This window comes from Calypte anna, chromosome 20 (assembly GCF_003957555.1).
Source record: "Calypte anna isolate BGI_N300 chromosome 20, bCalAnn1_v1.p, whole genome shotgun sequence".
NCBI classification, from domain to species: domain Eukaryota; kingdom Metazoa; phylum Chordata; class Aves; order Apodiformes; family Trochilidae; genus Calypte; species Calypte anna.
In genome coordinates, this window is record NC_044265.1 from 13,443,737 (window position 1) to 13,470,319 (window position 26,583).

At 53.8% G+C, this 26,583-nt stretch overlaps 2 protein-coding genes across 6 annotated transcripts; one reads left to right on the top strand and one right to left on the bottom strand.

Moving 5' to 3' along the window:
- Positions 1-1,799: 1,799 nt before the first annotated feature.
- Positions 1,800-8,499, top strand: RGS19 (regulator of G protein signaling 19). Of its 2 annotated transcripts, XM_008497792.2 has the most exons (6): positions 1,800-1,884; positions 4,052-4,191; positions 4,595-4,731; positions 6,152-6,226; positions 7,049-7,283; positions 8,218-8,499. In XM_008497792.2, exons 3-6 carry the CDS (start codon positions 4,631-4,633, stop codon positions 8,404-8,406), a joined length of 600 nt encoding a protein of 199 aa, XP_008496014.1. In that variant the 5' UTR covers positions 1,800-1,884; positions 4,052-4,191; positions 4,595-4,630; the 3' UTR covers positions 8,407-8,499. The 2 variants fall into 2 exon arrangements, with proteins under 2 accessions (XP_008496014.1, XP_030318662.1); XM_030462802.1 differs by lacking the exon at positions 4,052-4,191.
- Positions 8,500-11,708: 3,209 nt separating this feature from the next.
- On the bottom strand, positions 11,709-25,361 carry TCEA2 (transcription elongation factor A2). Of its 4 annotated transcripts, XM_030462801.1 has the most exons (12): positions 25,171-25,361; positions 23,979-24,067; positions 23,728-23,889; positions 22,667-22,729; positions 21,951-22,056; positions 20,457-20,547; positions 16,807-16,940; positions 15,766-15,822; positions 14,910-15,064; positions 14,516-14,662; positions 12,663-12,734; positions 11,709-12,027 (listed from the first exon to the last, which is right to left on the bottom strand). In XM_030462801.1, exons 4-12 carry the CDS (start codon positions 22,718-22,720, stop codon positions 12,019-12,021), a joined length of 825 nt encoding a protein of 274 aa, XP_030318661.1. In that variant the 5' UTR covers positions 22,721-22,729; positions 23,728-23,889; positions 23,979-24,067; positions 25,171-25,361; the 3' UTR covers positions 11,709-12,018. The 4 variants fall into 4 exon arrangements, with proteins under 4 accessions (XP_030318661.1, XP_030318659.1, XP_030318660.1 ...); XM_030462800.1 differs by lacking the exon at positions 11,709-12,027 and having other exon boundaries at positions 12,374-12,734; positions 25,171-25,254; XM_030462799.1 differs by lacking the exons at positions 23,728-23,889; positions 23,979-24,067.
- Between the last annotated feature and the right edge of the window lie 1,222 nt (positions 25,362-26,583).

Consider the following 26,583-nt stretch of genomic DNA (forward strand, 5'->3'; position numbering starts at 1 on the left):
CTGGCCCCTCTGCCCTCTTCTGAGTGCATTCGGTGGCACTGGCTTTCAGCCAAATTTTGCCCCAGTCAGAGGTGCTGGGTCCTTCCCAGGAGAAAGGCAGGGAGGAGGCAGAGAAGCTGAAGGCTGGGCTCAACCCTTATTAGCCACTGGAGAATCCAGCAGCGGTGCAGAGGCAGCTGGGGCTGCTGCTCTCTGCTCACAGGGATCCAGCAGGGCCGGTCCTACAGGTGATGGGGGTTTTGCAGGTCCTGCAAGGCATGGAGAGGGGGGGTGGGTTCAGTGCTGGTCCCCACCGAGGCATTGCTGGTGTGTGGTGGGGACCATCCCTGGGGGTGCTTTGGACAGGGGGGGTCTCTCTGCCAACACCAGGGGGGTTTGGGCATCACCCACAGCTGAGCAATCCCCGTGGGGGTCTGTGATGGGCATCAGAGCTGCTGCCCTTTCAGTTTTGCCCCATGAAATCTGACAGGAAGGTCTCTCCTGGAGCAGAGAGCTTGTAGGATGGCTGGAGAGTAAAAATCCCAGTGGGTGCCATGGGAGCACGGCCACATCCTGGCATCCCCTCAGAGCTGGCCCTACCTGGCCGTGGCAAAAGAAATCCTGGAAATCCATCTATTTACCAGAATCCTGGAAAAATCATCTGGAAAATAAAGCAGGTTCAGGTGACCAGAGCTGCAGAGCAGTGCTGGGCACCCAGGTGGGGTGCCAAGGTGGGGTGGGTACCAGCAGCCACACCAGAGAGGGGGGGAGGACACTTTTGGGTGAGGAGGGGAAGGTTTGGGATGGGGTTGGGGATGGCAGTGCCGTGACTGGGTTTGGTTTGGGGTGTTGAGAAGAGAGGAGATAAGAGCTGAGGGTCCTCGGGGGTGGCAGGGGAAGTGGCTGCGTCCGGGTGATAACGGGCACGTGCCGTGGATGGGCACCCGGCCAAGCCCCACGGGACCGAGCGGGGGTAGGGGGGGGAGTGAGGGGGGTGCTGGCATCCTCCCCTTTCCTCTTCATCCCCTTTTCTCCCCTTTTCCACCCGGGCAGCCGGCAGAGACCACAAGCTGGTTTCAGTCTCCGGTGCGATGCTGAGCCCGGAGCTCCCTCTGCCCGCAGCGCTGCTGAGGGAGAATTGAATCAAGGAGACGGAGGTTGGGCACCTGATTGCGCTCTATCACCTTTTTTTTTTCTTCTTTTTAAGCGTGTTTTATTTCTTGTTTTTTAGTTTTTTCTTTCCTGAAGAAGTTTTAAAAAAAAAACAAGAAAAAAAACCCAAACCAAACAACTTTGTGAGTCCCTGCAGCCGGGCAGGCAGGGCTGCCACATCCATCCCTGACTGGCAGCACCGGTGCTGTGGGGGGCTCTGCCTCAGCCCAGCCCTGAGCACACACCCCCTGCCCACTCCCTCACCCCCCTGGTGTCCACGGCCCCGGGGACACGCGTGGCAGGGAGTCACCGGCTCTTTAAAGTGGCCGCAGCTGGGTGCCGGGGACTCATCCCCTCATCCCTCCCGGGCAGAGCCGCTTCCTCCTGGCCCCGCAGCCCTGACCCACGGGCCCTGGTTCCTGTGGCTGCTGCTGGGTCCTGCCGAGGGGTGGGCAGCAGGAGAATGGACCCAGCCGAACCGCGGTGGGATCCGCTCCTCTCCTGCCGGCCCCGCGGCGGGGAGAGCAGCCGGGCCCTGCCGGGGCTTTCCCAAAAAAGGTCTGAACTCTTCGGTTGAGTTTGCCACTTCCCTCACCACTCCCTTTCCTGTGAGAGGATGTGTTCGGACGCTTTTCTTTTCTCTTTCTTTTTCTTTCCTCTCCCACCTCCCTGACCTCAGACCCGGGGATGCTGCCCACCCCCTGAGCCAACCGGGGTCACCCTGGCAGGGTCCCTGCCATGGCCAGGCTGCAGGTATGGACACTCCGATGGTGGCCCCCCAAGTGTCCCCTCCCCTCCTCCGGGTCCCCTTGGCACAGGGGGGGGTGGGCACGGGCTGTGCCGGGGTTGCCCCACTCGGGGTGGTTTGTGCTCCCAACTCCGGGTGGCCAGAGGGGGATGCCAGGCTGCTGGGGACATTGTCCTGGTGCTTGGGGACAGGGGGGTGCATGGAGGATGTGGCATCTCCAGGGCTGGTGTTTGCCAGCACCTCTGCTGAAGCTCCTGCTCTGCCAGGGGTGAGCATGGCACAGGGTGCTTGTGACCCAGAGCCCCAGCAAGGAGCACTCTGGTGGAAGGGGACCTTTCCCTTCCAAAGCCATTTTGGGGAGCACTTCTCCTGTCCTCCCCACTCTCTGTTTGGGGAGGAGATGAGGCAGGGATGTCACCCAGTGGCCAGAGACTGCCAGGATGGATGCTGCAGCCACCAGGCAGCCATGGCAAAGGCACCTGGGGGGAGCTCACAGGGTTCAGACAAGGGTAGCCTTTTGGGGTGTCTCTTCTCTGTGCTGGTGAAACGTCCCCTTTTCTGTGAGCCTTCCTCTTTTCTCAGCCACACACTCCTGGCCTTGCCTTCCCCCCAGTGCTTGAAGGCTCCGCCACCCATCAGGACTTCCTTATCTGCTGGCCCTGGGGCAGCTGACCCTGCCCCAGACACAGCCAGGGGAGTGGGATGGGGTGCTGAGGGGTGGTAAGGGGTGCATGGGGCTGGGAAACAAGCTCTGTGAACCCAGAAGGCAATGGCATCACTCTTGGGTGCCAATCTGGAACACACCGACTTTGCCCTTCAGTGCCACGTGCTGGAGGGATCCTTTGGAGCCCCCACAACTTCCTTCTCCTCCCCATGCCCCTGGGTGCAGCCCATCGAGCCAAGGTGTCCCCAGGTGGGTGCTGCAGCACCCAGGCTGGGCAGGGAGCTGATCCTGCTTCCTGAACGGGTGCTGAATGCACCCCACAGGCTGCTCTGTGCTGGGGATGCTGCTCCATTCTGCTGCCTCCCCAGGGCTGGTTTGGGCTGAGGTTAAGCACGGGAGCAAAGTGCCTGGAAGACTCCCAGAATGATGCCCATGGTGCTGTCACCATGTCCCCTCATGCCACCCCTCATCTCCTGCTTCCACACCCCCTTTGCTTTGGGGTTTTCCTCCTGCTCACCCCGTTCCTGCAGCATCGTCACCGGTTGCACCAGTATGACACTGGGGTGGGCCAGGGGATGTCACTGTGGTGGGACTGGGGATGTCACCGTGGTGGGACAGGGGATGTCACCGTGGTGGGAAGATTAGGAGCCAGGAGAGGAAGGTGATAGGGCTGGGGGATGCAGAGGAAAGGGCAAAAAGCAGGGTGTTAAATGGACCTGAGGGCAGTTGGGTGCAAGAGAGAGTGGAGCCCTGCTGCTGCTGGGGTGGGTGACAAGGTTGCAGCCATCGTGCCAGCACTGGGAGCTATAAATAGGGACATTTGGGAGTGAAAGGCAAGCTCTCTCCTTTTTCATTCCTGCAGAAGTGATGGGAGCCAGCAGGAGTCTTTGGTAGAGCCCAGGCAAGGAGCTGATGGAAAGCACTGCTGGGTGATGGCTGGGGACAGGGTGGGCTGCGCCCATGGGCTCAGAGGGGCTCTGGGTACAGCCCTGTCCCCATCTGGCACCCACTCCCTGGCTCTGTCCCTCTTGCTGTGTCTCAGACTCAGGGTGGTGAGACCCAGAGCATCCTGAGACAGTGCTGCTGGTTGCTGGGGGGGTCCAGGGGCTCTGCAGCACCTTGCCCAGAGGTGGGTGCTGAGCCTCAGGAGCATCCCTGCTCCAGGCTGGGACAGGCAGGGACAGGCAGGCATAGAGGGGTCCATTCTGCAGCAGAGTGCCAGACTCAGCCAACACTGGCACAGGGGGAGTTTTGGTTCAGCACCAAAGCTCTGAAACTCCCCGTCCCACCCACTCCATTTCCTCCCACTCACATGGTGCCCTGGAGTGGCTCCAACTTCCCCATCCCGGGCTCCAAACGCTTCCCCACAGCACAGGGCATGGCATGGGGGGGTTGGGGAGGGGGCAATGGACCGGTGCTGAGCCCTGTGCCCTGTCCAGAGGGATGTCCCCAAGGGATGTGTGGGGTTGGTGAAGGTTTCAAGGTGCCAATCCTCTCCCTTCCTGCAGGCTCCACCCAAGAGGCGGCAGGGACATTAACCGGGGGGTCCCAGCAGGGCTCACCCCGAGGCTGGGAGGAGAGGAGAGCAGGAGGAGACCCCCTGGAACACGACTCAACCCCCTCCACCGTGTATGAGGCTGGGACGCAGGTGAGGTGGTGACAAGTGACTAAAAGGAGACAAAAGTAAATCCCAGCAAGTCACTCACCGGGATCCCATGGTTACCTCCGGGTGTTTCACCAGGACTTTTTACCAGGGTGTGTGGTGATGGGACAGAGGGGGATGGTTTAAGCTGGATTTAGATTGGAAATTAAGAAGAAATTCTTCACTAGGAGGATGGGGAGACCCTGGTTGCCCAGGGTGGCAGTGTTGGATGGGACTTGGAGCAACCTGGTGGGAGGTGTCCACCAGGAGCAACCTGGTGGGAGGCAGGGGAGTGGCACCGGTTGAGCTTTACAGTCCCTTCCAACCCTTCCATTCTGTGATTTTCCACGTGGGGGGAGGATAACTGTCTCCAGGCTGCTCACCCCCTCCCTGCCCTGCTGCTTTTCAGAACGCAGGACCCGCGTCCTCGGTGCCACCCCTTCCGATGTCCCGGCATGAGACTTCACCGACATCCCTGCCACCCGCCAGCAACCACCGCCCCAACGCCTGCTGCTTCTGCTGGTGCTGCTGCTGCAGCTGCTCCTGGTATGTCCCCAACACCCCCCAGCCCTCCTGCCACCTCCCCTCCCTCTGCTTGGGACAGCACCAAGTGCTCCTGGCACCCGTGGGCTGCCCAAACAGGGCTCCCGGTACAGCTCCCACCCTTGGGGGCTCCACAGCCCTTTGGTGCTGATGCTGGGTTGGGATTTGAGAGTAAAACAGTTAGGAAGGGTGTAACTGGTGTTCTGGAGCAGATGGCAGCAAATTCAACCTCTGCATCCCCAGTTTACCCTCCCTGGGTGCTGTGCAAGAGCAGGCAGTGGGGTCCCTGGGCAGGAGGAGTTTGGTGCCAGTGTCAGGCAGGGCAGGGAAGGGCAGGGCAGGAGGAGAGCTGGGTTTCCCTGCCCAGTGTCACAGCTCAGTGCCCCAGAGCAGGAGGAGGGCTGGGTTTCCCTGCCCAGTGTCACAGCTCAGTGCCCATCCCTTGTCCAGGGTGCCCTCCTGGGAAGCTCTGCCCTGGAGCAGCAGGTGCTGCCAAAGCCAAGGACATAACCAGCCACATTCCACGTATCCCAGACTCACTGAGCATCCCCTTATTCTCTGGATAGCTCAGGTTTTGAAGACCCTGGCTGCTCTTCTCCATCCTCAGCATCAACCCACTCCAAGGTTGCTGATGGCTTCAAGCTTGCAGCAGCTTTGGGCTTTACAGCCACCAGCAGTGCTTGGAGGAGCAAACAGCATCCAAACCCATCCAAACCCATCCAAACACACAGAGCAGCCCCAGCACCCACCTCATGCAACCCCCCCAGAGCATCCTTGGACCTCCCCCATCATCTGATGCTGTCTTCTCCCCTTGCATTTGCAAGGGAGCAGCTCCCACCATCACCTGCCCCAAACCTCTCCCTCCTGGCCACTGCCCCAGGCTGGGTCACCCTTCCCTGGGTCCTTCCTCCATCTCTCCAGGAGCCTTTGAGCAGAGATGGGACAGAAATCCCTCCTGAACCCTACTCCTGGAGGAAGCTCTGCTCAGTGCCAACCATTTTTAGGGCTCAGGCATGGTGGGCAGTGAGCCCTGGGGGTGACAGGGACAGGGACATGGCCACAGCTTCACCCACACCACTTTGCACATTCAATTTTGGGTGAGTGGCCAGGGAGGGTGTTGCAAGCAGGAAGCTCTGTGGTCAGTGCCAGGAGCTGAAATTTGAGGGAAGTTGGCTGGAGGGAGCTCTTCCCTTGTGCCACCAGCACCCCTGGGGGTGAGGGACAGGGGGGACAGGAGGGGACATGGGAACCCCCAGGTTGTGGTGCCACCATCCTGCATTCAGCAGCACCAGGAGCTGGGGTGGCACCAGGGTGTCACAGGGGACAGGATGCTGAGGAGGGGATGGAGATTACGGGGGGCAGGGCTTGGGGAGGTCTGGGGGGGTCCCCAACACCCCTGACTACCTTTCCATCTCCTCGTTAGGAACGAGGACAGGGAGAGAGCGTGGAGGGCACCCCGGGAGACCAAACTGGAGACCATCCCAAACTGTGAAGCTTGGTGAGTGCAAGGGCAGCACCATGGGGACAGCTGGTGGGCACCAGCATGGCACAGCATGGCACAGTCCCCTCTGTCACCCTCCGTGACTCCCAGGCCTGATCCTGCCCGTTGGTGCACAACTGGGCAGTGGGATCGGGGTGCCAGGGCTTGGTTCCCAGTTCCCACCAAGAAACAGGGAGCCTGGAGCCACCTCTGCCAATCTGGCTCTTGGACCAGGGAAACTGAGGCACACAAGGACCTCAGCAGCTTGCAGACCATGGCCCAAGGGCCAAACCTCATCACAGGGAGTGGGTGCTCCCTGCAGAGCATCCCCAGAGCAGGGAGCCTGAGGGATGGGTCCAGCTGTGGGTGCTCCCTGCAGTGCCTGGCATAGCCAGGTCAGGGGTGAAAAGTGCTAATTAGATAATGACTGCTAATTAGATAATGATTAGGTAATGAGTATTTGCTGGGAGCAGCCTCCCTCCCTCCCCAGCTGAAAGGGATGCTGCAGCCATCTCAGCCTCTCCCAGCAGCTCAGAGCTGCTGCTCCACAAGGGAAAGGACTTTTGGTCCTGTTTGCACCAAAAGAACATATCAACTGGGGAAATTCAGCAGAAAACCAAGCCCACACTCCAGCCTGGCTGAGCAGAGCCAGGACAGACCCCAGGAGTGACCTCCCAAAGGCTTCACGAGGCTGGAACCTGAGCAGGAACCACCTTGGTGTGAGCACAGGGAACATCTTTGGGATCAGCACGGCCAAGCTGCCCAGGGAGGGAGCCCACAGTCCCCCCCGGGTCTGGTCATTAACTCTGTCCCTTTGCCTTCTCCCCTGGGACCTGGCAGCACCAAACCCAGCCCGGAGGAGGTGCGGGGCTGGGCACAATCCTTTGACAAGCTGATGAAGAGCCCGGCGGGGCGCAACGTCTTCCGAGAGTTTTTGAGGACTGAGTACAGTGAGGAGAACATGCTCTTCTGGCTGGCCTGTGAGGAGCTGAAAACTGAGTGCAACAAGCACACCATCGATGAGAAGGCCAGGGTGATCTATGAGGACTACATCTCCATCCTCTCACCCAAGGAGGTAGGAGGCAGAGCCCCTCTGGTGGCTCCTGGGGGTGTAGCTCGGGCTAAGATTGGTTGGATGGGTCTTGAGCAACCTGGCCCAGAGGAAGGTGTCCCTGCTCAGGGCAGGAGGGTTGTAATTCAGTCATCTTTAAGGTCCCTTCCAGCCCAAACCATTCTGTGGTTCTATAAAAATAGGGCTGGGGGTGTTTTGTAGGGGAATGGCTCTGTCCTGGCTGCACTGATTTGGGGATGGGGTGGGTGGGGATCCAGGGTGACAGGTTTGCTTCATGCTTGTGGGTGGTGGTGAGGAGAACATCCCCAGTCCCTCCCTAGAAGCAGCAGGACCCTGGGATGTGTTGTGCTGTGGGGACAAAACCTGAGGAGGGCACCAGTGGGCTGAGGAGCTGCTGCATCCCAGCTCTGCATCCCCAGGCTGGGAACATCCCAACCCACCTCCCCCTGCCCAGCCAGGGGATGCAGGACCAGACCCTGAGACCTCCCCAGTTCCCAAACATCCTGACTCTGGTGCAGGTAGTGACAGGAGAGGAAAGTGACCTCAAGCTGTGTCAGAGGAGTTTTAGATTGGGTATCTGCAGAAACTTCTTCCCTGAAAGGGTTTGCCAGGCCCTGACACAGCCTGCCCAGGCCAGTGGTGGCATCACCATCCCTGGAGGGATCTCAAAGCCATTTAGATGTGGTGCTGAGGGCCATGGGTTAGTGGTGAGCTTGGCAGTGCTGGGTTAATGGTTGGAGCCTTGGTGATCTTAAGGATCTTTCCCAACCAGAACAATTCCAGGATTCTCTGAACCTCCAGGCTGGAACGTGCTGTGGTCTCCCTGTGTCTGACCACCCTACCTCGCCCAGGGGTGGGTTCTGGGGGGCTCAGCCTTGGGGGGGGGCTCAGCCCTGGGGATCCTTCAGCCCTTCCTGTTTGTCTCCCTGCCCCCCAGGTGAGCCTGGACTCTCGGGTACGGGAGGTGATCAACAGGAAGATGCAGGAGCCCTCCTCGCACACCTTCGACGATGCTCAGCTCCAGATCTACACCCTCATGCACAGAGACTCCTACCCCCGCTTCCTGAACTCTGCCATATACAAATCCCTGCTCCAGAGCATCTCCCGCTCCTCCTCCGAGTCCTAAGGACACCCACAGACCGTGGGGACACTGCTGGGGACACCAGTGGGGACACCAGTGGCCAAGGGTGGATTGGTTGGGGGTTTGGTGCCTGCCACTGCCTCCTCCTCCTCCTCTCCACCACCCTCCCTGCCAGCTCACCCTCAAGTTTTTAGCTTTTTATCCTATGAACTCTCACCCTACGTTCTGGGCCACCCTCCAGGACTGTCCCCAGGGCTGGTGGCACAGCTCGGGGTGGCTCATACTACTGAACCCCTGCCCTGTCCCCACTGCTGGCTGGGGATGCTCCTGGGAACGTGCTGGGACCCAGCACCCCCCAGCTCCACCTGCACCCCCATTTGAAGAGGTCACTTTATCCCCTCTCCCCTATACCTGGGGACTTGGCACATCCCCCTGTCCCACCAGAGACCCAGTTGGGGACTGGTTTGGGGTTGGGGAGGTTGACAGTAATTGAGTTTGTTTTGTTTGCTTTTTTTTTTACTTATTTTAAATGCTTTTTTTTTTTGGTTGTTGTTGGCTTTTACTGGAGGGGTGGGAGGGGGGTTTGACAAGTGTCTCTGTACATATAAAAACTCATCAGGTTTACATTGCTCTGTCTGGTTGAAGCAGCCCAAGGGGCAGGGGGAGGCAATGCTGCTGCTGCCTCTTTGCATTCCCAGTGGATCCAGGGTGGGCAGCAGCTTCCCTAGGACCTCAGCACCCTCCTCTCCAAAGCTGCCTGAGGGACCTCTGGAAGGGCCAGAAGGGACCATGAGGATGTCCTGGGAGGGTGGGCAGGGGGTACCCTCCAGCTGCCCCCTCAACCCATCCCCATTGTATACTTGTCACCCCAACCCCAGAGCATCCTCAGCTCCTGGACCTCAGGGAAGGAGAAAACTCCTCTGCCCTCTGCAGAACCTCACAGACACCAGGAGCCCTGGAAGCAAAACCTCTCCACTGCTCTCCCACCAGTGAGGAAGAAGCCCAGGATTTGCCCTGGTCCCTGAGGGGCAGCTTGGCACCAAGCAGGGCTCTGTGGAGGATGGGGAACATCACAGGGAGGTTATTTTATCTCTAATGTATGGCTTGAGGAATGGTTTACTGGAGCCCCAGCACCCAGAATCAAAACATTCCTGCTTACAGCCCCTGCCTTCAAATGAAACCAACACCAGGGTCCTGCCACCCAGCAGAAAAACAACTGAAGTCTTGGCTTTTCCTGTCCCAGAGCTGTCCCTGGTTTCCTATTCCTCCTTCTCTCTTTATCCCTTTCAAAGAGAAGAGCAGCACTGATTCTTTTTATTCAAGATACTTTTTTAAACAAACAAACAAAAAAATTCTCAGCTTTTTTATATTTGTTTCCTTCCTTCCTCATGGCACAACTGGGTGGAAATTCCTGTCAGTGAATTCAGTTTTGTGGTTGTCAAGCTGGAAATGCAGCTCAAGAAAATGTATGTTTGAGAGAGACCAGAGATAGTTCCTTTGCTCAGGAATGTTGGTATTGTTGTTATTTGGCTGTTACTGGCAGGTTTTCCCACCACGAGTGCCAAACCTGCACTGGGGAGGTTTCAAGTTCTGGATGAGGGGTTTGCTCTGGGGGTCTCTCCCATGGCCTTGGAGGTTGAGCATCCCTGAAGCTGTTCAAGACCCCAGCAAGCTGGTCCAAGCCTCTCTGCACACCATGGAGGTCTCTACCCAGTGAAGACCCCACTCTCACCAGTTCATTCACTCTCTTGCTCTACTCCCATCACCTTTCAACACCTCACAAGTGAATTTTAACCTCTGAGCCACACTTTTCCCCAGTGCCTTTCCCCTTACTAGCTCTGCTTGCTGTTATCCTAGCAAAGAGCACAGGAAGGTGCCCTGAGTCACTTTTCCCTCTCTTCCAAGGGTTTCCTGCTGCTTGGAACCCTTCATCCCCAACTCAGGATTCTCAGCAAACTGCACCCAAACCCCACTCCCCTCCTTAGAGGAACCCAAGAGAAGAAAGGCAACAGCAACTGGTAATGAGCTGGCTCCTGCTCCCAGCACACAAGCCAGAGGGCCTTGGCCAACTCTGGTTTCAGATCCTGAAGCTTTTTTTAAGCATTAGGACACTGTTCCCTCCTCAGCCTGGTTTGAATAATCCTATTTGCCACAAGACTCATGAGGCTTAAACAAACTTGTCAGCGTCTTTGAGTCTTTTCCTTCTTGGGAGATTTGGCTGCACCCCATAACGTGCAAGCCCCAAGCAAAGGATCCTGTTTGGGATCTCTGCCTCTGGAGGAGCTCAGCCCTCAAAGGGGCTGGGAGCACATTTCCTGCTGCTTTCATGTGGCTGCTTCCTCCCCTCCAAGGTCTCTGCTGAATGCCTGCTCTCTGGCATGCTGAAAAGCCACTGGAAATACTTGGATTTTTGCTCAGGAAGTGGGGAATGATGCCATGGGAGAGGGGACTGCCAATGCCCCAGCACAAGAGCTGCAGTGCACAGCACTGTCCCCCAGATGCTGCATCACCCAGTTTAAGGCTAGGAAAAGGAAAGCAGGAGGATTTTAAGTTTTAGGCTGAAAGCTGTTGTGAGGACAGGCAGGATTTTCCATTAAATTGCAGTTACTTCCCAGCAAGAGCCTGACCCTGCAGGTCCCACTCAGTCAAGTTGGCAGCTCTGGGACCCCAAGTCTTGCCCTGCTCTTGGTCAAAACTCAAGTTCAACCTCAGAGCTAAGTGCTAACAGGTCCCACCAATACCTGTAAATCCCTACCTGTCTCCTCCAGGTCCAAACCTCTGAAAAATTTTTTTTTTTGCAGCATTTCACCTCCTCCTGAGCTTCTCCAGAAAATTCAGGCTGCCTTTCAGCTGTCAAGCTAAGAGCAGAGCATAGACAAGCAGAAAAGTGCCTGAGATTCCCTTTTAACACTCCCACCAGCCAGTGGAATCCCTCCTCCTCCTCTATGGATAGCTTCTCCCTGTATTGGAGAAGCTCCCTACTCCCCCAGATCAACAGTTTGGGGGTTTTCTTTTTATATGTCACCCTGTCCCTGCACAGCTCATGCTGGTGACAACATGAGGCATCACTGCAAAACCAAATGAACACTGCCAAGCATCTGCTCTGTGCCCCAAAAGCTGTGTTCCATCATCAGGACCCCACAACCAGGGGGGGGAAACCAACACTGCCCACCCTAGGACTTGACCCAGGAACCAGCATCCCAGGACCTACAAATGGTTTCTCTCTTTCTGGTGCTCCAGGCACTGCTCAGTCCTCATCCACCTGGACATTAACCATCCATCAAGCTCCCATCCAGTTCCACACCATAAAAAAAAATAATAAATGCAAAGTGCTGCCCACACCCAGCTCAAATAAAAGTCAGAAACTGACAAAAACATTTAATTAGTTTAGAAGGAAAAAAAAATAAAAAATAAAAAAAAGTGACCTTACTTGCTTAGATGAGAAAAATAATGACTAAAAACGTGTTTAGTGAGCCCTCCTGCCAACCTGTCAGCCCTCAGCTGGGGCTCTCCTGTGGGGCCCAGGCAGGGACTGCTCTCTCAGCTGGTGACAATGCAAACTCACAGGGACACAGTTAAGACAAATGCCGTGGGAGCTGCTGGAGGGAGGTGCACTCTGAGCTGTGTTTGGCTGCTGCTCTCAGGCCATGGCACATATCAGCAGAACTGCAAGAGAAGGGAGTTTAAACCCCAATTAGAAAAAAAAAAAAAAAAAAAGAATTAACTGGCTGCCAAAGGAGTTTGTGGATCATGCACGTGCTGGCCTAGAAGAAGAGTGGGATCCAGGTGATGGTTTTGTTTCTGCAGCTGGCAAGGGCTTGGGGACCCTGCAGAGGCAAGGCTCAGCCCCTTGGGGCAGGGGCCAAGCTCAGCTCCTCTTTGAATCTCTCAACTGTGGCTCTTTGGCACTTGGGAGCTCTGCCACTTCTGCTCACCATGGACCAGAGATCTCTGCTCACCCCGAGCTCTGTGTGCAGTGTGAAAACAGCTGGTTTAAAATCCTGACTGATGAGAGAGGGGGACAGAGGGAGGATGGAAAGCACTGTGAAGCTGGTGATGGCAGAAGAGAGGATGTGAGGAAGAAGGAGGCAGGGAATGCACAAGTGAGCCTCGACCCCAAGCTGGTCTGCAGAGATGGGATGAACCCAGGAGCTCTCTCTCTCCTCTGTGCTGGGAGGAAAGGTGACTTGCTAGAGCTTTTGGCAAGCACCCCGTGAGGGCAGCAGCTCTAAGGGCCTGCAGCAGCCTGGGTGCAGCCACCCTAACACCCCTCAGTGCCAGTAATATCCTTGGTGTGCTACCTTCCAGCGATTCCCACACTCGTTGCACACGACGAAGGTGGTCATGGGCTCATCCGAGCTGCGGGTCTGCACCTGGGGGAGACAGGAGGGAAATGAGAGCTCAGCATCCTCCATGGCCCCAGGAAAAGGGTTACAGGGAGCTCCTGCTGCCTCTTGGCCACCAGGGATTGGCGCTGGGGTGCTGCTGTTCAGAAAAAAAAAAACCAGGGAGAGACATGGGAGGGCAAGAGGAGCTTCCCTGGGAAGGAGTTTGGTTGTTGTTCCATGAGCTGAGATTTCCTGCACACCTCTCAGCACCTCACTGCAGTCTGAGGATACCAGAGGGAGGTGGTTTGGAGCATCTCCCCGCCCACAGTGTTCCCAGGAAGGGACAGAGCCTGCAGTGAGATGATGACAAAACCCTCAGCACACCAAGCACCTGCAGCACCACTAAAAAAAAAAAGCACTCAAGAGCAGTCCTATGTCCTGGCCTCCCAGGAGCATGATAAATCCCAGGAGTTATCAGGTTCTGCACATTTCCAGTCTGGTTTAGATTTGAGCCATTAAGGAACTCTGGTATTCAGCCCAGATGTGACTGCTGCCTCTGACTGGTTCTTGCCAGAAACAGTTTCACAGCATTTGAATACCACAAGGCAGATCCACACTGAAAATACTGGTACCCCCTGTGCAAGCCAGACAACAGAACTATGTCAAGGGGTAATTATGGTGATCTACATGTGTAATTACCCAATATGCAAGAGTCACAGCATTTGCAAGATGCAAATGAAGCATGTTTTGCAAACAGGCTGGTGGCTGAATTCTGTAATTCTCACCCAGTGTTACTGCCCAGCTTCCTATGCTTCCACAAACATCAGTTCCTCCGCTTGGAACTCGCAACACCTCAGTCACCAAACAGTGATTTCACTGGAAAACTAATAATAAAAACCAGAAAACCTCCTGAGATTTCCATTCACTGTCATCACCTACCCTGATTCCAAGCAGTTGGCTTCCACTCTGCTGCAGGTGGAGACCAAAGTCCCACACGCTGCAGAGAGGAAAAAGTGCAGTGTTTCCAGCTGTCTTCCTGGGATGCCTCTGGCCCCATCCAGCCTGTGGGATGTGAGGCTGCTGCTGAGCCAAAGGAAAATCCCAGCCCAGCTGCCTGGCTCTCAGCTGCCTTTGTACGTCACGTCCAGGAGTACAAAAGAGTTTCACTCCTCTGTGTCTGCACATCCAGTTTGTGTGCACCCACCCAGCAGCAACTGCCTGTTTGCTTGGTGCATTTTTGGGTATCTGTGCATTCTAATCCACTGACTCACAGCTAAGGCACATTGATCTCCAGATGCTCTGCCCCAAACACAGGAGCTGAAAGGCACTGGGAATGCACGAGGCTGCCAGCAGCTGTCCACTGAGGAGAAAAATCCCCTCTGCCTGCTCCCATCACACTGCTCTGCTTATTCCCCAGCTTTCACCTTTTCCACTTTATTTTAAGTAAGTTGGGATCTGTCCAGCTGCAGCTTATCTGCATTCTTCATTTGCACTTTTAATGCCACCAAGGTGCCTGACTCAGTTTCTGCAGTCTCTCTCCTCTGCACCACTCACCTCCTTTCTTGTCTGGATCCCCACGTTCCCAGCACCTGCTTTCAGCATGCAGGTTGAACATGCCTGCTGTGCAGCAAACAAGGAAACTTCCTTGCTCTGCACAACCCTTCTCTTGTACAAATGAGCCAAGTTACACAAACTCCCAGGGAAGATGGGTGCAAAACCACTGTGCACGTTTTAGAGAGCCACAAGTGGACAAAAAGCAGTAAGAGCTCCTGAAAGTCCTGTGCAGGGCTCAACAAGGCAGAGGTTTTAGGAGCTAGAAAACTAACCTGGGTGTAGGTGCAGTTCTTCTTCTTGCATTTCCCACAGGTGAAGAGATCAGTCTGTGTCCCTCCTGTCTTGGCCATCTGGTGCTCCCGGATTGCTTCTTTCGTCATGGCTTTCCTGATCTCCTTCAGCTCATTACTGGCCATTTCCTTTCAAAAAAGCAAAAAGCAATAAAATGACATCTGTCCCACTCCAGTGGAAACTCAACAGGACAGATGGGTATTACCACAGAAAGCCTTTCATTCCTGGTTCATGGAATACCAACAGATCACTCTCCACACTGCAAACCCCATCCCTACCTCCTTCTCCACGCACTCTGCTGAGACATCTGCAACCCTGGCAGATCAGCCCCTGGCTTCAGGCTAAACCACAGGACACTGTAAAAAGCTTCCTTACCTCTGAGGTCATCACTGCAATCTGCTCAGGAGTGATGGCCCCACACAGCACATTCTTTTTCAGCTCAGGATTTTTGGAGTCCTTCAGGTTGGAGATGCGGCTCCTCACGCGGTTTTTGTATTTCATGTCAGTGTTCTTCACGTCCTGGTATATGCGTGCGTGGCAGTCAAGGAGTCTGAAAACCAGCCCAGAGGCCCCCAAGCACTTTCTGCACTACTCAGGAAAAGCAGGGAATGCTCCCTGATGCCAGGACACAGCTGAGGGTGGAGGAACCCAAGAGCAGTGCCTGCTCTGAGAGGTTGGTGCTGACCCCAGAGCACAGAAGATTTAATTTTCACTGTGCTGGAAGTAATGTTTCTTTTCAGCTATGCTCAGGTTCTTCATCCTCTTTTTCTCAGCAAAGCTGCCACAAAACTCTCCTCTAAGAAATCCTCCTACCCCACAACCCCCTCACCAAGCAACCTCCTGGCTCATCTCAAGCCAACATGCAATTTCATCCTTGTTTCTCCACCATTCCCATTGGTTTTGCCTCCACCAGCACACCCTCCTCAACAGGGAGGCAGAGGGAAGCTTCATGCATTTGGAAGCAGAGATAAGGGCAGGACAATCTCTTTATGAGAAGGACAAACTGGGGATTATGGTCCAGTATGGTGCAATAACCATGTTCATCAGACCAGCAAGGGGTCTGCCCTCAGCTCCCAACTCTGCACTGGTGGCTCCGTAGTGACCCAGAACTCATCCAAGCAGAGCTGAAACCAGAGCCAGAACCCTGGCAAGCAGAGCTAGAGCAGAACACTGATGCCAAGACATTAAATTCATGGCCTGGAGGCAGGCAGGGCCTGTGCAGTAAGGATATATTCTTCAATCTGAGCTGCTATGTGCTCACAGTCAGCACCAATGGCAATATAGTCATCTGGAAGACAAGAGAAACACAAGGTCAGTGCCTTCCAACCAGGCAAGGGGTCCCCAAGCTCAGCATTTCTGAGACAGAAATCTAGATAGTTTGCTGTTTTGATGCTTTGACACCAAAGAGCAGCCCTTCAACCTTTAGAAAAGGGCAGGGATGCAAATGGATCAATCCAGCCTGCCTTGGCCCTTTCTCTCTGGGAGATGGACTGCACTAGACAAAGCCAACAAGAATCTGGTTCCCAGAAGTTTTTCCACTACCTTCTTGGTAGAGTTGGAATCAAAAATGGATCAGCAGGAATTCCCAGGAGATCCTGGGGGCTGTGGGAAGTAGCTCTCCCCAAACCAACAATCTGGCAAGGCCCAAAAGCATTTGGGGCTAAAAGCTTTCCTTGTTCTTCTCAGCTCAGGACTCTGCTCCTCCCCTCTTCTTTCAGACCCCAATCCATCAGCACCATGTAGAGTGCAGTAACTGGGTATGGTAACCAAGGCCACAGAGCAGGGCTGAGCTTAGGGAAAGACCTGAGGGGACCATTTCCCAGGCTTCAGATGGAAAGTTTCTTTTTCTAAGAGTTAAATAAAGCATTTAAATGCAGCCTCCATGCATGCAGAGGAAGGCAAGCAATAAAGACTTTGTGAACTTCTCCATCTGCCACCTCCATTCCTTGGCTCTAAATTAATAAAACTCTGTAGTTCTTAAACCCCAGTTTTCCAGAGGGATCTGCAGGTTGGACACAAGCATGTGTTCAGCTTGAGGGGTTTAAAACCTGGCTGAGCACCTGCAGGTGCCTCATTTGAGATGGCACAGCCTGAGCACAAGAGAGCCCTGTTCCACCCCAGGGCCAGACGACCACAGTGCAGGGGAGGCTAAGAGCAGATGGATGGCAATAATCCTTTGAACAAAGGTGCTGAGCTCCAGACAGAGGACTCTCAGGACACAGGAGGAGCTGGGGAGGACTTCAGGGAGCCCAGGGTTAACCTCAGCACTCACCATCAGCCTGCAGAGCTGTTGTCAGCATTTCTCTGCATTTGTTTCGGACAGCATCACAGGTGATGGGTGCTGGGGGGAACGTGGTGATCTTGGGGGTGGTCGGAGTCTTTGGAGGCTCCTGCCTTTTGTTGGAGCTAAAAGAGAAACTTCAGAGGTCAGAATGGCTCCAGTTGAGGTCACTGAGAGAAAGGCTCAGATGATTGTGTTGCACAGGGCAGTTTGGAAAAATGAGACTTCCCAAAGGACAAAAGGCAGGAACCTAGAAAACATACGTACAAGAGGCAAGACTGAAGGAATTGCAGGGGTTTGCAGCAAGAAGACTTAGAGGAGACAAGACCTGAAATACCCAAAAATTGTTACAAAACAAGACAGTAAAAAAAAAAAAACTCCTCCATACTTGCTAGGGACAAAAGCAACTCTTACTCTTTGATTGAGAGTAAGTTTCAAACTGGAAAAGTGAATTATGAATTAGAAACTGTGGAAATGTTTTATCCTGAGGTTTTTATAAGGTGGTCATAGAAGATCCTAGAGAAAGGTCTCTTGAGGACAGCTTGGGCAGAGGTTGTGCTGTCCTGGGGAAGAGGAAAAGCTTTCCTGAGAGCTCTTCCAGCTTTAACTCCTGTCTCATTTTGGAAGCAAGGTGACATTAAGGTCTCCCAGAGCAAAACACTTCAAGTGAACTCAACACTCAACTTCACCACATTCCATCCTTAGTGTCAGATCTTGAAACTGATATTTGCACATGAAATACTTGATTTTCAGAAAGGTTCTATCTGCAAATGCTATTGACTTAAGTATTTAGATGTTTATTCCCTGGAGGTGGAAAAAAGCTGAAGAAGATACATGGTTTTCTTACTTCTGATAAGTAAAGAATTATTTGCCTAGAGATGCATGCCCAGAGATGACAACTGCTGACCCACTGATTACATCAAACAGACTTCTCAGCCATTCCAAAGCCTGCACAGAAAGTTGCTGGGCTTTAGAAGTTAGTTTATAATTAGAATAGTTGGGAAATAAGTCCTCAAACACACCTAGAAGACTGATTTCAGGAAATCCTTGTGGTCCACACTGTTCCTGATGAACAGGAGAAAGAGCTTGTGAGTCTATCCAGGCAACAAAAGTTTATACATAAAAAAAATAAGGCTATGCTGGAACAAAATGGTGGCAAAGCAACAGCCAGGGACTGCAAACAGAATGGGAAGAAAATCCCACAGAAGAGCCAAATCCCAAACCTCCTGATAAAAGCAGTTTAGAGACTCCTGGAAAAGAAAAGGCTCCTGTTGCCAAAGACAGAGAAATATTAGGCAGAGCCCATTAAAAAGTACTACACTAAGAGTGTAAAGTACCCCAGCACAACAGAATCTGCTTTGGATCAGAGTAATGCAGCATGGAACTTCCCAGGTGCCAGCTCCATGCTCAGAGCCCTCAGGTCTCACAGCTCCCCACTCCCTACAGAGAATCATAGAATGGGCTGGGTTGGAAGGGACCTCAGAGCTCATCAAGTCCAACCCTTGATCCACTCCCCCCGTGGTTCCCAGCCCATGGCACTCAGTGCCACATCCAGGCTCTTTGGAAAGATCTCCAGACACGGAGAATCCACTACTTCCCTGGGCAGCCCATTCCAATGCCTGATCACCCTCTCCAGAAAGAAATTCTTTCTCATCTCCAACCTAAACCTCCCCTGGCACAACTTGAGACCCTTTGTGCCCTCTTGTCTTGCTGAGAGTTGCCTGGGAAAAGAGCCCAACCCCCCCCAGCTCCAACCTCCTTTCAGGGAGTTGGAGAGAGTGATGAGGTCTCCCCTGAGCCTCCTCTTCTCCAGCCTCAACACCCCCAGCTCCCTCAGCCTCTCCTCACAGGATCTGTGCTGGATCCCTTCACCAGCTCAGTTGCCTCCTTTGGACCTGCTCCAGCACCTCAATCTCCTTCCTGAGCTGAGGGGCCCAGAACTGGACACAGGACTCAAGCTGTGGCCTCCCCAGAGCTGAGCACAGGGGCAGAATCCCTTCCCTGGACCTGCTGGCCACACTGTTCCTGAGCCAGCCCAGGATGCCATTGGCCTTCTTGGCCACCTGGGCAAGAAGGGAGGGATTTCTACATCTGTGCTCCAGAGAGCAAGGCAAGTTTCAGGCCAAGAGCTATTCAAGTATTTCTCCCTGAGAGCAGAGAAAAGCCTAGCCAAAATCTATCAGACTAAGTGGCTGAAATAGCTGGATACAAGATGACCTCTGCTGTCCTGCTCTGAACCAGCTATCACACCCTGAGCCTCCCTGCAGCACAGCCTTGGCTTCCAAGACTCTCCACTGCTAGTAAATTACTTCTCTTTTCAAGGCAGATTAAGTAGTTTATTCTGCAGCACTGGAAAATAAACACTCCTGTCTCTAGCAAGAGAGCCTGGCTCAACAAACTCCTGCTGGTCCATGCTGCTCTGATCCCTTTGCTTCTGTTCACTCTGCTCCAAAGGGATGCTTTGCCACCCAGAAAATGGAGGCTGAATATGTGTAAAGAGCATCAAGAAGGAGAAAAAGGCCCTGCAGGAGCTGCAGCACATCCTCAAAGCCCAGGGGAGCACAAGCAGAAAGCTCCACTCCACACACCCCCTGCTAACTGTCTGACAAAGCAAGGAGTCTGGGGTTTGCCTCTCCACCTCCAGCCAGGATCTTGTTCTGAGTGGAATTATCACCAGGTTCTGCCTCCACACCAGACATCCCAGCAGGCTCAGCTCATTTTGCTCATGGAGAAAATGCCCTTATGCTCAGAGAATGTCTGACACTTGTTCCCTCCAGGCTCTGTCTTCCCTAGGGGCAATTTTCCAAAGATTAAATCACAATTAATACATAATTCCTGCATTAATACACATAAATCAGAATTAACACACACTAAATCAGAATTTCCCATTCTCTTTGAACTGGAATAGTGCTTCCTGGCTTGAGCAGTCCCAGCCAAGTGGGTAATCCCTGCCTTCCCCTTTTCCCATCAGGAAGAGCTGGGATCTGATGCTGAGAGGAGTCTGCAGCCCCTGGGACAAAGCTTTAAATCACATTTACCCCCTCCCCTTTGATCCCTGACTTGGCAAGTGCAGCCACAGATCCTGGAAGCAGGATGAAAAGTTCAAAAGGTGGCAAAAAGCAAGTGTGCAGCAGAGGTTCTGATGGGTGGACATCAGGCCAGAGTGAGCAGGGGACTTCTGCTGGGACTTGTCAAGGACAAAGAAATGGAAGTTTTACTCTAATGAGGTAGGAATCCATCTCATCCATCACCTGGGATTGCAAAGGCCAAAAATAAATCTTCATTCTAAGGAGCTCAAAGTTAGAAATAAGCAAAAATATATAAGAAGGTAAGACACAAAAAAAAAGAATGTTTTACAAATAGAAAAACTGACACATAAGAGTAGAAAACCAGGAAATAAGATTAAAGAAAACAGAAACCTCACTAACCCCAGTGTATTTTGGAAAGGTATTTTTCTGCATTACAGTTTGCTAACACCACCACACAGATCATCTCTGAAGAAGTCTACACTTCCCTTGTTTGTGACCAGGAATGTGCTCATGCCTTATTGACAGCTCAAAACACTTGGAAACAAAAACTGATGTGAGGTGCCTTAAGAAAATTCAAGTTCAGCATCATCTTTGGCTACAGGGAAGCATTACCTTTGCTCTCTTGAGTTACCAGTCTCCTTTGAGGAAGATGTTGGCAAGGACAGGCTTTTCTTCTTCTCCTCACTCTTCTCCTCAGAAGCATCTGTGTCCAAAAGAAGAGAAGGGAATACTGAAGGGTTCAGAAAGGTTCTGATGCTGCCACCCTGCAGACACTCATCAATGTCTTCTCTGCACAGTGCTGGCCTAAGGAAAGTTCCTATTCTCCAAAAAGAATCAGAAGAACCTGGTGATCCTCCAAGACCTTTTGCTCCCTCCTAAGTAGAGACTAATTCAAACAAAAGCTTCCCTCACCAACCCAAAGAGCAATCCCTTCCCTGCCCAGGAGATCAGCCTCCTCACAAGACATGCCTCATCACAAGTGTTGCTTTCAGACACTCTGCCTGCTGAGGACAGATTAGATCAAAGTTCCCTAAAGCACCATTAAAAGCAGCATTTCCAGCCAACACCACCTCAAGGGCCAGCACTGGCTCATCCTTCAGGGAATTCAGTCCTTCTGGGAATCCAGCCTCTCTGTTTCTCATGTGCTGCTGAAAGCCAAGAGCACAGCTCTGGAGAGGACTTGCCTTTTACTGCTGACCCAGAGGGAAACTGTCTCAGCCTGGCCAATACACATCAGGCCTGAGGTGTCCATCAGGACAGGAACACAGTGCTCCAAACACCCCTGTACTCTGTTAGGAACTGGAGAGTCCTGGGGTGCAGGCTAAAACCAGCTGCACATTTCACTGCCCCTCACAGACCATGTCCCTCTTGGCTTTTTTTCTTTTTTTCTTTTTACACACAGCTGCCCAAAAGATCTGTTTGAAAAATAAGGAATTTGGATTTCACATTGGGGTACACAGAGGAAAACACAGGTTTGCTGGAAGGGTACAGGAGAGCTATCTCAGGAGCACAGGTGCCCCATTCTTTTATCACAAAGGTAACCATAAAGACCATATTTGTAATCCCTCCATCTGTAATTCTGACATTTATTGGTGCTATAGAAGTGTTAAGATTTCTCACAGAGAATCACAGCCTTCTGCTTATCTCCATCCATCACCCTGAAAGCCCCTCCACCAGGATTTGTCCACATGGATTTGTCTACAAGGTGTTAAACTAAGGTCCTTCTCCACCCTGTCACCCAAAATCATTCCAACTTTCCCTTTCCAAGCTGCTGCAGGTGTTGTATTAATGCCACACAGCACCAGTGGGGCTGGAGGGGCCAGATATTGCTTCTACAAATAATGCTGCTAATTATTATGTGGACAGGTACATGTTAAAAAGAGTTTTGAAGCTTTCAGTTCACTTCCAAGGCAGAGCCAGCTGGTGGGTTGACAGCAGGAGCTAAATGTAGCTGAATGCATGCTCAGAGACAAAAGCTGAAAGACAGAGGCTTGGAAAGGCTGATTTGCTGGAATATTCCATGTAGGGCAATAGAGAAGCTCTCCTGAGAAACCCAGCCAGCTCCTTCACAAGTTGAATCTGACAGGAAGGGGCTGATTTCCTTACCTAGAAGTTTTTTCCAAGATTTGATGAGGGATTTGGCAAGTGATATCACTTCTTCATCTGTGCTCTGCTTCCTCAGTGCATTTACTGACATCCCAATGCGGGTGGACTGCAAAGTGAGCATTCAAATCAATCATTCCAGAACAGAATCATGAGTTGTTACTGACTGAAACAACCAAAAATCAGCATGACAAAGTCATCAGTGCCCAAGGATCTGCAGAATGATTATCTCCTTACAGCTCTGGATGGGTGAGATAACACTCTGCAAATTCCTGAAGCCTCCCAGAAGACATCCCATCCCCTCCAAATACCTCCCAGTGACATTCAAGCTGAGGGTGAAAGATTCCAGACACCCATCTGAATTGTAATTCTCTTCACACCTTCCCAATGTCCTGAATATCACCATTACAAAGACCTAAGAAACTTCTCCCACCACTGCTCCCTTTTTTTTCTTTTGCTACTTTAATCTCCTCTCCCTTCTCTTTGAAACCTAAGACAGGATTGGAGCAGTTACCCACATTTGCCTGATCAGCTGTGCACAAGTTTCAAGCAGCAAATGGTGGCCCAGAGCTCTTCAGTCCAAAACTGAAGCTCAGTAATTTTTTTTATATGTTTTTTTTAATACTTTGAGGCAAGAAGTGAAAGGAAATCAACTGAGACAACATTTTAGACTCCTGCAGATGCAGACTGCAGCTTTCTGCCCTAACCCTGCAACTTACCTGCAGTAAGTCCAAAGTCATAGGCATAGTTTTCAGTTCTTTCAGTAAATCCATTGCACCATCCTGGGGGGGAAAAAAAGAGAGAATGAGTGCCCCAGCTTTTAGTAAAGAAATCCAACAGCTTGGGAATAAATTCAGAAAGTAGAATTCAAAGGGGAAAACACCAACAAACCTCATTTAACACATGAGCAAGATTACTGCAGGGATTGCTGTTCCAGACAGAAAATAGATCCTGCAATCTGGAGGCACCCAAGATGTTGGAATGGGCAAACCAGAAGAGCTCTGGAAGGCTACAGATCTTTGCCAGTGTGTTGTACAACTGCAGCATGAGCTAATTATCCTTACCTGGCCAGGTTAACATTTTTAACACCTGAAAAATGCACTCTGAATCACAACTGTTTCCCCAGCACACCACGTAGCTTCCAGGAGCACTTATCAAACTCTTATCAATCATTGCCAAGAGCCAAAGCTAAAAGTATCCTCTTTCTACAGCATGAAACTTCAGGTGGTTGTTCCCTGGTTTTCATCTTGATACCTCCCTCTGCTCAGGACAAGAGCTGAGAGTAAGAGCAAAGCCATCAATCAGTGAAGCTGAAGGGTTGGTCACTTGAAACTCATCACATGAAGTTTCCTTATATCAGCTATACATCCCAGGACCCAGAAAAACCAGAATTCTGCCTAGGCAATCTGTAGATACCCAAAATTGGCAGTGACCCAAGACAAATGGCAGGGAGAAGAGCACTGGCCCAATCTCCCTCCAGCATCCCCCAGCCTGGATTGTGCCCATCTCCATCCAGGGGGCTCTTTCCTCCCATCCCCCTGCTACCAAACCTTCTGGTGGTCACACATCAAGCAGCTCTTTTCAAACACCAAACCACTCCAAGCACCAAACCCTACAGATCCCAGGGAAGCAGAGCAGCCTGCCCTGTCCCAACCCTGCCCTCAGATCCAGCTGAAAAAGCCCAAACCAAAGCAGAGTCACAGCCAAGCAGCTCACACCAGTGGAAACCACACATTACCATACCCAGAAGGAGGGCCATCCCACTCGGGCAGTTTCCCACCTTTCCTGTTCCTCCAAAGGAGCTCCATCAAATCCAGCCCTGCACATCCAAACCCAGCGGGGCGGTTCCTGCCTCTGTTATCAGAGCCACTGGGGACAAAAAGGGGGGAGGGAGGATCCAGACAAAAACTAGAAATATAAACAGGTGCTCCAGGCAACCATCCTGCAGGAAGAGGTGACAAATTAGCCACAGCTCGAGCTGCTGGGGTGCAGTCCCACCCCAAATGCCACCCCAGAGGAAAGGTGTCGTACCGCTGGGCTCAGAAGCTCTTTCTCAATGGAGCTGGGAAGCAAATCCTGCCAAGCTGCTCCTTTCCTATTTCAACAGTGGCGTTGCACACCTGGCACCGAGGGGAAGAGACAGCACACAGGCTCTGGTTGAACCCAAGCACACAGCCCCGGGTTGTCACAACAGCTCCAAGTGCCACCGCTCACCCCTCACTCCACCCACGGCTGCCAGAGCGGGGCCAGCACCCCAGCACCCACACACCATGTGCCCCTAAACCCTTCCCCTCCTCACCCCATCACCTCCCACACACACACCCACCCCCCCAAAAAAACCCCTCACTCCAAACCTCCATAACAAGCCCTTGTCACCCAGCTTGCTGCCTTGGGTGCTGTCATCTGTCCTCATCCAGACACAAGCTGATCGGTCCCCATCAGGTCCCCACTCGCTCCTGGCCCCCCTATTTATAACCAATCCCTCCCCCAAGACCCCCAGGGTGAAATCCATAGCCTGGTCAGCCCTTCCCATACCCAGCAAGAGGGAGAAGTGGTGTTGGAATGGGATGGGGATGCAGGAGGTAAAGAGAGAAGCATTGGAGGGTTTCTCTGGGGGCAAAGCAGAGCCCCAGGGCAGTGCTGGTGGGAAGGGGGGGAATTGCACCAGAATTCCCTTTCCCAAGGAAAGGGATGAGGGTTAAGGATAACCCCCATGGACCAGCCCAGCAGGCAGCAGAGGGTGAGCCCCAGGAGGGTAAGATGGGGGGCAGGGTGTGGGGAAAAAGGGGGAATCCCCCAGCAGCAGAGGGGGAACATGGAGCATCCCCACTAAAACAAATAAAAATAATTCCAGGCAGTGGGATGGAAGATCCCACAGCACCAAAACAAATGGGGAAGGGTGAGGGAGAGCACCCGCTGCTCCCAGACCTGAGAGAGGGGGGAAACTGCTCCTTCCCAGCGGGAGGAAAGGGGGGACACAAGGGCTGCACGGCCCCGGTACCGAATATTCACGGAGAGAGTCCCGAAAGGGCTGTTTGCTGCCCCAAAATGGGGGCTGGGGAAAGGGGGACGCGGGGGTCCCTACAGCACGGCCGAGAAGCCGGGGACCCCGCGGGGAGAGGAGCTCCGGTTCCTTACGGCAGAAACCGGGCACGGGGGAGGCCCCTTCACCCCAACCGGGCTGCGGGGAACCGAACCGAACCGGGCCGCCGCCGCCACTCACCGCGCTCTTCTTGGCCACCATCTTGTCCAGCCGCCTGGCGATGCGCACGATCTCCTCCTCCCCGCCCATGGCGGCGGCCGCTCCCGGGAGCCCGGGCGGGGGCTACGGGGATGGGAGGGGGGGGGGGGTTCGGCGGTTGCTGCCGGTGCCCACCAGAACCCCCGGTACCGCAGTCCGGGCGGGCGGCGCGCGGGGCACTGTGGGAGTTGTAGTCCTGCGGGCGCCCTCCCGCCTCTTCTCGCGGCGCAGCCGAGCGGCGGGACTACAACTCCCGGCATGCCCCGCGCACTTCAGCCCTGCCGCGCCGCGGGGCACTGTGGGAGTTGTAGTCCGCTCACTCAGGGCCGCCGCGTCAGCGTCCCGGAGTGGAATGCGGCGTGGGAGCCCCCCCCCGTGGTCCTTCGCTCCCGATTCAGGGTCTTCCCGAGCCAGTAGAGAGCACACGCGTGTCCCACTCTGTTGTCATGGGGCAGTGGCAGCTCAGCCAGGCCCCCTCCACCCAGCACAGCATCACCCACAGCCCCCCCCATCTCTCAGGAGCCCCCCCGAGGACTCAGCCCCGTGTGGTTCCGCAGCGGGGAGAGCTGAGCACTGCTGCAACCCCCCAGAGCTCACACAGGGTGGGTGGAGGGAGTTCCTGCCCTTTATAAACTGCCTGGCCCCTGCCACAGGTGAGCCCCGCATCACCTCCTGCAGGTGAGCTGATGGCTATCAGTGTCATCAGCCCCGGGGGGATCGGGGTCAGGGAAGGGGCTCCAGCTGCGACAGAGGACCAAAAGGATGTCACCTATGGCTGCAGCCCCACAGAGGGTCACCTTCAAGCACCGGCGTTACCCCCAATATTTGGCCATCCCCCCCCCCCCGAGGTCGTGCAGCCAACCCTGCACAGCCCCAGGGACAGGGGAGTGATGAGGAGAAGGGTGCAGAGGGGACGGGTGGGTTTTGGGGTGGGTTTTGGGGTGTCGGGGCGCGGAGCCCCCCTGTAGATGGCACTCGTACACTGTGCGAGGACGGGGACGTCCCCCGGGAGCTGCTCCTGGGACTGGCTGCAGAACTGGGTTTTGTTCTCTCCAGCTGGGACCTGGCAGGGGGAGAACTTCGCTGCCTCCTCCGGCACAGACGGCTCTGTAGGATCTGTCAGAGAGGGCCCTGCCCGTGCTGGTAAAGAGCAGCTGGGTCCTGCGAGGCAGGGCTGAAGATGGAGAGAAAAAGTGGAGATGTGGGGATGGAGGGATGTGGGAATGTGGGGATGTGGGGATGTGGTGATAAAGGGATAGAGGGTTGTGGGGATGTGGGGATGTGCTACGGGTGGCCTCGGGCTGCAGAAGGAGGTGTTGGGAACCAGGGCTCTCTGAGCTCAGCTCCAACCAACCCTGCTCTGGCAGCTGAGTGTCAGAGGGCAGAGATTTTAGC